This window comes from Dendropsophus ebraccatus, chromosome 2 (assembly GCF_027789765.1).
Source record: "Dendropsophus ebraccatus isolate aDenEbr1 chromosome 2, aDenEbr1.pat, whole genome shotgun sequence".
Taxonomy (NCBI): domain Eukaryota; kingdom Metazoa; phylum Chordata; class Amphibia; order Anura; family Hylidae; genus Dendropsophus; species Dendropsophus ebraccatus.
The window spans coordinates 40,680,930-40,690,992 of NC_091455.1; the positions used below are offsets into that span (position 1 = coordinate 40,680,930).

Below are 10,063 nucleotides of genomic sequence, written 5' to 3' on the forward strand. Positions count from 1 at the left end.
CACTTTACAGTTTCCCCACTAGGTGTCAGTGTCTCTTATGGTTATATTTTCTTATGTGCACAGTTGAATGAGGTAATGGGTAAAAGTATGTTATACCATGTGCTATGTGCTGACCACGAGGCAATGCTCTCTCTTTTTCTCTTTTTTGTACCTATCCTATCCCTTTTCTTGTGCACTTACCTCCTGTAGGAGGAGTTAGCTCTGTGTGAGAGAAAGTGAAACAAGTCAGTTGAGTCTAGGCACTAAAGTAAGCAGATGCAGATAGAGACCAGCAGTTCTTTCAGCCAAACTATTATAATCACTATGCAGTGCTAAGCACCAACAAGGGAGAGTAGTCACCAAGGAACACCCTGACCCAAGCGAGGAACACATCTCAAAAGTGTAGGGCAGTATCCTGAAAAGATAGGAACTAGCCACAGTAGGACACAGCAACAAGTATACAAAGGTTTACGTAGCCTACTGCGCAGTGCAGGTAACTGGGAACACTCGGACACCTAGCTACACCCTGATAACTATGGCTGGGGCTCGTACTACCCTACTGGTATAGGTTCTACGCTACCAGAGGGCAGAAGGCGGTAAGACAGTGTCTAAACGTGAGTACGAGTAACACTTCACTACTAAAAGATATCAATCAAGGTTCCGGCAGAGTAAAAGGCTACACTGGTTTAGGGCTTCTCTGGCAAACTCCTCTACTCTCCACAAGCACTACTGCAACTACCTCTTCTACTTCTCTCAAGCATTAAGGTCAAGCACTCAAGTGTGTGTCAAGGTTTATTACTTGTGAAACCGTGTACTGTTACTCTGAAAAGCTTTACAGTAAAGTTGTTATATTTTTTATACTAACGCATGGGACTCTGCTCATCTCTATTCGCACCCGCACCTATACACACACCACCGCACAACTTGGGTTAATTGTCTTTCTTCTGTGGGTGGAGGTACCAACAGTCCAGGTGGGTCAGTTGCCACTCAGGACTGCCGTGACAAGAGCCTAAGGGACCCACAACAACCCAGCAGGTCACCGACCATTTGGGGAACACAGCCCGCCATACTAAAAAAAAGCAGGTGTCAACATTACATCTGTGTGCTGGGCTAGCACTGACTTCACAACAACTAACCCCTTTGGCTCAGCTAACAAACACAGTACCTAATCACCACACATGCATATTTCCAGTACAGTTTTTATGTTATACAATGTATTTCTCACATTGTGATGATCTCATAATTATCTGTTCTGCATTTAGTGTTCATTTGGTATTTTGCATGAAAGAGACACATTACAAATGAAATGTCCAACCTGCAAAAAGATCACCTGCTTCAACTGCAAAGAACAAGTAAGTGCATCATTTAAAAGGTCACAATAACTTAAAATGTACCTGTCGTTATACAAAACTTTTGACATGTCATTGAGACATGTCAAAAGTTTTGATCAGTGTTGAGTGAGTTGAGTGTTCAGACCCGTACCAATGGGGAGATATAGAGGGGAGAAGACCGCAGGTGCAGCGTGTCCAATCTCTGCTCTGAATTTAAAAAGAGATTTGGACTTATAATTGCTCCTATGGAGCTCGACTCTTTTTTTTTAATGCACTGCAACTGTGGTCCTTTCCCCGATCTCCTGATCGATACACTTTAAGAAAACCTCTGACATGTGACGTGTTAGGGTCCCATTACACAGAGTTATAAGCTGACAAAGATTAGCTGATGAAAACCATGATCGGCTGATCGTGTCTTTAGGTCCTGACCTAAAATCAGAGGGCTGATGACAGTCTAAATAAATACATTTCTACATACCTCTCCCTGCTCCCTGATGTCCTACTAGCTTCCGCTTAATCCTCACAGTGTCTAAAGTGACAGAGTGACAGGCAGCTCAGCCAATCACTGGCTGGGGTGGGACCACCATGGATCGGCTGAGTGGCCTGTCACTTAAGATACTCTGAAGTTGCACTGGCGGCTTCGGGGAGAAGCCAGGAAGGCACCAGGGAGCATGGAGAGGTAACATATATACTTTATTATTACACTTTTAAAGCAAAGACTGCATGGACATTACTAACGATATACAGTGTGTATGTATATGTGTATATACTGTATGTACATATATATATATATATATATATATATATATATATATATATATATATACAGCCCTTGCTGCACTATGGTCGAACCATGTAATAGACTCAGTAAACGAGCGCTGATCTAGCTGATCGGCGCTCGGTTACAGTTTTGATTGGCTGTGTAATACGGCCCTAAAGGCCCTATTCCACCAACAGATCTGACGACAGATTATCTGCCAAAGATTTGAAGCCAAACCCAGGAGTGGATTCGAAAAGAGGAGAAATCCAGTCTTTCCTTTATGACCTGTTCTCTGATTATAGTCTGTTCCTGGGTTTGGCTTCAAATCTTTGGCAGATAATCTGTTGTCAGATCTGTTGGTGGAATAGGGGCCTAAGACGTGGATTGTAAGACTCCCAATTACCACTAAAATAAAGGGGGGGGGGGATTGGTTAGCTGGGGTGCGGTGAGCCCTGAACTGAACCAAGATAAACCAGGAATGAACATCTGAGGCCAAACAGGAGCAAAACCAAATACAAGCCAAGTGTCAAACACCAGGAGGGTACATCTCAAGCCAAAACAGAACACTGTACTAAAATCAATTTATTTCAATCACTTTATACCAGTCTAACTGTTGACAACTTTTTTTTCTAATTTTTTTTTTTGTTTGTTTCCTTTTCTACAGTGGGAAGACATTCATGAAATATTGAGTTGTGAGGAGTTTAGGTTGTGGAAAATGAAAAATAAAGATGAAGAGCTGAATGCTTATCTCACCAAGAATGGAATTGGTAATATTCATATAGTTTAATTTCCTGTTTCACTAGAGAGCTGGTTTATTGTGCTAGCTGTCCAACATAAGCTGTATTATCTAGGAATGTGAACGTGAATACATGTTGCTGTGGGCTGAATTGGGTGCACTGCTCTCTCAAATCCTACCTCCTTCTCGAACATATTGATGTATGGGTTAGAATGTAATGCAATGTGCAGATGTCCATGAACTTTGCTGTTATGACAGTTGGAACTTGGTGGCTTCTTTGTGATATTAAAAACATCTCCTCATGTCAATACTTAAAGGGGTTATCCAGCATTAGAAAAACATGGACACTTTCTTTCAGAAACAGCACCATTCTTGTCTCCAGGTTGGATGTAGGTTAATTGCAGAGCTTAATTGCAAACCACACCTGAACTGGAGCCAAGAGCCGTGTTGTCTCTGGAAGAATATGGACATGTTTTTTTTTCTTTTTCCTTTTTTTTAATAACTGTTTATTTAAACAATTTTTTCATTTTTGACAGACTGAACATCATACAGGCAGGTCAGGTTCCCAACTGCACTGCTACTGCGCAGTTCCCTGAGGCTAAACCAGAGCAAAGTGCAAATGCGAATAAATTAGTTGACAAAATACTAAGTAGACAAATCACTACAACCAGGGGGAAGAACACATGTCCGGGAGAGTCAACAAATAGCCCACGTGTTAATCCACTTGCCTGACTTTCTCAGCTTCCAGTCATGGGGCGTTGTAATAGGCAGGGTCGTGGTGGCGGCTGACGGCAGCACAGGCACAATACCTACAAGGGAGCTTGCTTGGGGACCGGGGACAGGGAATATGTCACAGCAGGCAGGGGCCCCCTAGGACACAAGGGCCCCCGGGCAGCCGCCTACCATGCCCAATGGGTAAGGTGGCACTGGTAGTCGGGCAACCACAGACTTTTATTACACTTTAATACAACTTCATTTACTTCTGTTTTCCAACAGTTATCTGTTGGATTTTGTGTAAATCCTTCAGAAAAACCCATATGAGGCTTTATAAGGAAAGAATATTTTTAGATTATTTAGTAAAGTTTTGTGTCATTAATTTTGTCTTCATGGTATTTTATTAATTGCCTTAATGTTTTACTTGGTCATGTATTTTCCATACAGAATGTCCATCCTGCAGATTTCGGTTTGATTTGTGGAAAGGTGGATGCTTACACTTTAAGTGCACACAATGTCAGTATGATTTCTGTGGAGGATGCAGACAACCATTTCTTCAAGGATCCGTAAGAACAATTGTTTACTGTTTCCAGGATCTGAAATACTGTTAACATGTCTAAGGTTCCTATGCCCAAGTTGTATAATAATACAAGTGATAGATGTATAGCCTGGTTTCATTATATTATAAAAGAGCAAGATCCATTGTAGCATTCACTTTTATTTCCCATCTGGCAGTTTAGCCATTAAAGGGGTATTCCAGGAAAAATCAATTTTCCCCTATGGAAAAGTAGGAGATCATGTGGGGTCCGCACTCTGTACCCCCCGTTGATCTCTGTATAGGGCCCTGGCTTCAGTATTATGATAAGAGCTGCAGTATGGCATGTAACCCGCGGCTCTATTCACACAGGGCTCTTCCAAGCGCTCTTTATGTCTCTCCATAGGAATGAATAGAGCCGGGGGTCACCTGCTGTACCCACAGCTGTATTTATAATACAGAAGCCGGGGGCCCGATACAGAGATCGGCGGGGGGGGGGGGGGGGGGTTGGGGGTTAGGGTACAGAGGTCGGACCTCCTGCAATCTCCTACTTTTCCCCTGTGGATAGTGGGAAAGTAGATTTTTCCAGGAATACCTCTTTAAGATATCAAAATAATGCTAGTATCTATGCAAATTAATATACACTCTGAAAATTTTTTTTTGGGGTGGGGCTGAAAGAAAGCACATAGGACCTGTATGATGATCCTGCGCACTTGTAGATTCCCAAAACCATCTCACCATAAATAATAGCAGTAAATCTGGTGACTAGATAGGCCAAGGAAGTGTTGCATTCTGGGAAAACTTTGTTTTTAACTTGAAAAAGCAACACATATAGCTAAATTATCTTCTCCCATCCTGTAACTCTTAGAAATGTGACTTCTCCGATGACTGTCATGGGAAGGGCTTACATGCGCATCACAGACGTGATTGTTTCTATTACCTAAGAGACTGGGATGTAGAGAGACTGCAGCAGCTTCTTCAGGTAACATCATCTTCACATATAGATAACTGAGCTACAGTGATGGCTGACGTCTGACATATCTACTATGTTATGACTTACAACAGAACGGCATACGGTACAAGAGTAACATCATCAAAGAGCTGTCCGTACCCTTAGAAAGTAAGTGTGCAGGTCATATTCTGTGCATGTAAATCGGTAAATATTAACTATGAACAAGCATTTTTCAAAGCTTAGCGGATTTAGGCCGGGTTCACACTATGTATACCACTGGCCGTTCTGTAAACCGGCCAGATGATCTCCATTTTTGCTGAATTCACACACGGGTGCGCCCGCATCTGGATTCCCTTCTTGGCACAATGGAGCATGCGGCAGGAGCCGCACGTTCCATTGTGTGAACTGACATGTTCTCTGTGGCCGCTATTCATTGAATAGCGGCCTCAGAACACTGACATACTATGTGTATACGCTCCGACCAGGATTCCATTTATTCACATACAACGAATGTTTTGTATAAGTCACGGCTGTTGTTGCAAATTGCAACAACGGCAATGATTTAACTAAAACATACATTGTGTGAACATAGCCTTACTTGTTATTCACACAAGTTAGTTCTTTCCTTACTGAGTGCCCTTTTATGCTTCCTATCAAATCAGTTGTCACAGCATGCTTGGGAAAATTATTAAAGATGAAAAGGGTTCAGTGGGGAAATAAGTATTTGATACACTGATGATTTTGCAAGTTTTCCCACCAACAAAGAATGGAGAGGTCTGTAATTTTTATCGTAGGTACACAGAATCTATAAAAAACAATTCCAGAAAATCTATTTTTTTTTATTTTAAATAATTATTTAGCATTATATTCCATGAAAAATGGATGTGATACAATAGAAAAGCAAAACTTAAAGGGGTAGTGCGGCGCTAAACAATTATTCACTAAATAACACACATTACAAAGTTATACAACTTAGTAATTAATGTTATGTTAGTAACCCCCTTCCCCGTGTTTCCCCCCACCCACGCCACCCCCGGAAGTGTAGTGCTCTACACTCACCTGACGCATGTCGACCCCCGTCCGCCATCTTTCGACAATGATGTAATCTTCGGGCGGCCGTCCTCTGCCGCGTCATGAGCTGCTCAGCCGCGATTGGCTGAGCACAGTTATGCTCAGCCAATCACGGCTGAGCAGCTGATGACGCTGATAACCATAGCGACGGTTTGCTGGCTGTCACTCTGTGCAATAGGAGCAGAGGCAGCAGACCGCCACTATCTTCTATAGGGCACCTGGACGATCTAAAGATTGACTGTCGGCTGACAGTGGCTGTTGGTGCAATAGCACCAACAGTGAGCAGGGAACGAGGAGCAAGCGAGCACTGACCTGACAGGTCAGCTCTCGCTTTCTCCTTAATATCCGGCCATGTAATAGGGCCCTTAGTTGCCCTGGCTGTGTGCTTCGAGTCCTTGTCATTCTGGAAGACCCATCCACAACCCATCTTCAATGCTTACTGAGGGAAGGAGGTTGTTGGCCAAACTCTCACGATACATGGCCCCTATGCATCCTCCCTTCAATACAATGCAGTTGTCCTGTCCCTTTTCTATTATCCTGCCATAATAGCCCATGGTGCACTAAAAAGCTCCAGAGTACTTCTCAATATACATAAATCATATACTATGTTATCATAGCATATAACTACAATTAACATTTTGTAGTTCATCTGTATTGAGATACAATGAAACATTCTTAAAACATATGCATGTAGACAAATGTTCCACCAAATGCCATATTTATTACTTATTTTTAGGAATCTTCAATTTACAGAGAGCAAAATCTAACATGCAAATGGAGAAGGCAGAAGATGGAGAAGAAAAAGATCATACTTCCAACGAGTATGTGACATCACACTATACAAATGTCTGGTCAATGTGTTAGGACTTATTCACATTTCTGTTTGCCTTTTTATATTTTGTACCTTAAATGGTCCTAGGTACAGCAACCCTAGCAGGCCAGTCCTACACAACCGCTATCGGTCTCTGGTATGCCTGACATTCAATTGAAGGACCCAGTGTAATTTACTTGAAATGGGACTGAGCTGCAATACCATGCACAGCCACTGTCATAAGTATGGCACTGTGCATAGGAAACAGTAAAATAGAGGCAGCATTCACTTTATTCATCTGATCGGTGTAGATCCTGGTAGTTAGATTACATCTGACGCCATATCAACGATAGGTTGTCAGTATTGTAGTTGTTGAAAGCCATTTAATTTTTAGTTCATGAATGTTTCTTTACAGAACAGAAGAAAAGGAATACTTGGTGAAAGTAATAAATGACAATTTCTTGGATCCAGTTGATCTGTATACAGAAAAAGAGATGCAAGTAGAACTTCAAAGATGGAATATTACAATTCCAGAAGATTGCGGTAATGACAGAAAGGAAGCATACCTACAGACCCTTCAAATGGTAAGCGATCAGGGCAAAGTCTATGCTAGCTATAGAATTTTATTAAATCTGTGCACTGCTTACTTGGCTTTCCAATGATGGGGCACATCACTCAGCCCAGCACTTCTGTCTCAGCACCCAGATCCCTGCTATTAAACTTCTGACATGTCACTATGACATATATCTAATAAAGCGGAATGAGTCTGTATACTATGGGTGGGCTTACATAGTGATTTAGTATTTATCATCAATATCACAAGCACACAGGGCTGTGCAATAGCTTACTGAGAGTGAAGTTGTATTAGAAAGCTCACAGCAGTCACGCTATAGGATATCTAGGTCTGGGAATCTAATGCAATGGCGTGTCCTGCAGAGGTGATGCTTCAAGTAGAAAAGGGTTATATAGTCCTAGAAAAACATGGCAACTTTCTTCCAGAAATATCGCCTCCCCTGTCCTCTGGTTGTGGTCTTGCAGGTCAGTTGCATTAAAATAAATGGAGCTGAATTGCAATACCACGTACAACCTGAGCACAGGGGTGGTGCTGTTTTTGCAAGGAGGTAGCATGACAAATTGGTAATGCCAAGTTGTTAGAATCTAACCTTCTTAAATTATACAGCCATAAAAACCATTCAAGAAAAATGATGATTTGCTGCAAAACATCAGAGGAGCAGTTTGCACACCTGTTTGGAGTGGTACATTTCCCCCCCCCCCCCCCTTCAGAATTTGGAAGCTAAAACCAGGAATGGATTTGAAAAAAGGAGAAATCTCAGTCTTTCCTTTATGAACCGTTCCCTGTTTATGGTCTGTTCCTGGCTTTGGCTTCAAAAATCTGTCAGATAAATCTGCCTGTGTAAACACACCATAAGGCCTTGCTGAATAATTAGGACATGGTTTCTGAAGGGATCATACTAATTTCAATCACCAGTTTGTAAAGATCCTATACCACCGGATAGTCTGGATTTAAAGGGAAACTCCACATAAAAGTACATTAACAGTTATATAGATGTGTCTATACAATGTAATACCATATCTGTACGGTTCTGCCACACTGGTAGCTGACTGACATGAAGGAAGTGAAGAAAAATGGCCTCTGTGGCAATTCACATTGTCTCCTGCTCCCACTGCTATCCCACCTTCGGAGACAAATATTCCATGCCTCTGTCTCACATTGTTTGTTTGCTGAGCACAGGCTGATGATGCAGACAGGGGGCAGGGCGTGATTTCACAGGGGGCGGGGCTGGATCCCCAAATCCCCTGAGTGATTCACTATCTTTGACCAGCCAGAAGCAGCTGCTGAAACATCGCTAATTGTGCAAAACTCGGCCATGAGATTAGGGCTGTGTTCACACATGTTGGACTTTTATTGCAGTACTGCAACCTCTTCTGATCATAATATGTGCATAGAGATGAAAAGAAAAAGAAATTAATTCAAAAAGTTCTTTACTTTATTCCAATATCAGTGTTACAGGTAGCAACAATGTGCTGTGTGGTGTTACAGGTAGAGAATACAGCGTGCTGTGTGGTGTTACAGGTAGAGTTTACAGTGTGCTGTGTGGTGTTACAGGTAGAGAATATAGGGTGCTGTGTGGTGTTACAGGTAGAGAATACAGTGTGCTGTGTGGTGTTACAGGTAGAGAATACAGCGTGCTGTGTGGTGTTACAGGTAGAGAATACAGTGTGCTGTGTGGTGTTACAGGTAGAGAATACAGCGTGCTGTGTGGTGTTACAGGTAGAGAATAAGGTGCGCTGTGTGGTGGTACAGGTAGAGAATACAGTGTGCTGTGTGGTGTTACAGGTAGAGAATACAGTGTGCTGTGTGGTGTTACAGGTAGAGAATACAGTGTGCTGTGTGGTGTTACAGGTAGAGAATACAGTGTGCTGTGTGGTGTTACAGGTAGAGAATACAGTGTGGTGTTACAGGTAGAGAATACAGCATGCTGTGTGGTGTTACAGGTAGAGAATACAGTGTGCTGTGTGGTGTTACAGGTAGAGAATACAGTGTGCTGTGTGGTGTTACAGGTAGAGAATACAGTGTACTGTGTGGTGTTACAGGTAGAGAATACAGCATGCTGTGTGGTGTTACAGGTAGAGAATACAGTGTGCTGTGTGGTGTTACAGGTAGAGAATACAGTGTGCTGTGTGGTGTTACAGGTAGAGAATACAGCATGCTGTGTGGTGTTACAGGTAGAGAATACAGTGTGCTGAGTGGTGTTACAGGTAGAGAATACAGTGTGCTGTGTGGTGTTACAGGTAGAGAATACAGTATGCTGTGTGGTGTCACAGGTAGTAACTGTGTGCTGTGTGGGTTGGAACACAATAAAATGATAAAGTACTGCAATTAATTCAGTAACACAATAAAACTGCAATGTGTGAACACAACCTAGATGTTCTGCAACAGATTTGGGCGTGGAATAGGCAGGGTGGGGGGCTGTGATGAACAGCTGAGGGAAAGAAATGCATTCTGGAACCTGTAGTACTGTGTACAACTGCTCAAGCAGAAAGTACACCCATGAAATACAGAATTAAATCCCCCAATACAAATAGATTTTTGGCAGTTTCAAAACTGGGTTAGGCAGGTAAGCAACGCTATTTGCTTCAGCAGTAGGGCTG

General features: G+C 42.4%; 1 protein-coding gene across 4 annotated transcripts in view; it reads left to right on the plus strand.

Moving 5' to 3' along the window:
* LOC138783128 (E3 ubiquitin-protein ligase RNF31-like) overlaps positions 1–10,063 on the plus strand; it is a 28,778-nt gene that overhangs the window by 16,112 nt on the left and 2,603 nt on the right. The window contains exons 8-14 of one of the 4 annotated variants that reach the window (XM_069957410.1): positions 1,242–1,331; positions 2,735–2,837; positions 3,968–4,086; positions 4,924–5,037; positions 5,121–5,175; positions 6,815–6,899; positions 7,305–7,473. In XM_069957410.1, the coding sequence (XP_069813511.1) occupies positions 1,242–1,331; positions 2,735–2,837; positions 3,968–4,086; positions 4,924–5,037; positions 5,121–5,175; positions 6,815–6,899; positions 7,305–7,473 (735 nt within the window). Of the gene's footprint in view, positions 1–1,241; positions 1,332–2,734; positions 2,838–3,967; positions 4,087–4,923; positions 5,038–5,120; positions 5,176–6,814; positions 6,900–7,304; positions 7,474–10,063 lie in introns of those variants that run through there. The other 3 variants (XM_069957412.1, XM_069957411.1, XM_069957413.1) reach the window with 3 other exon arrangements.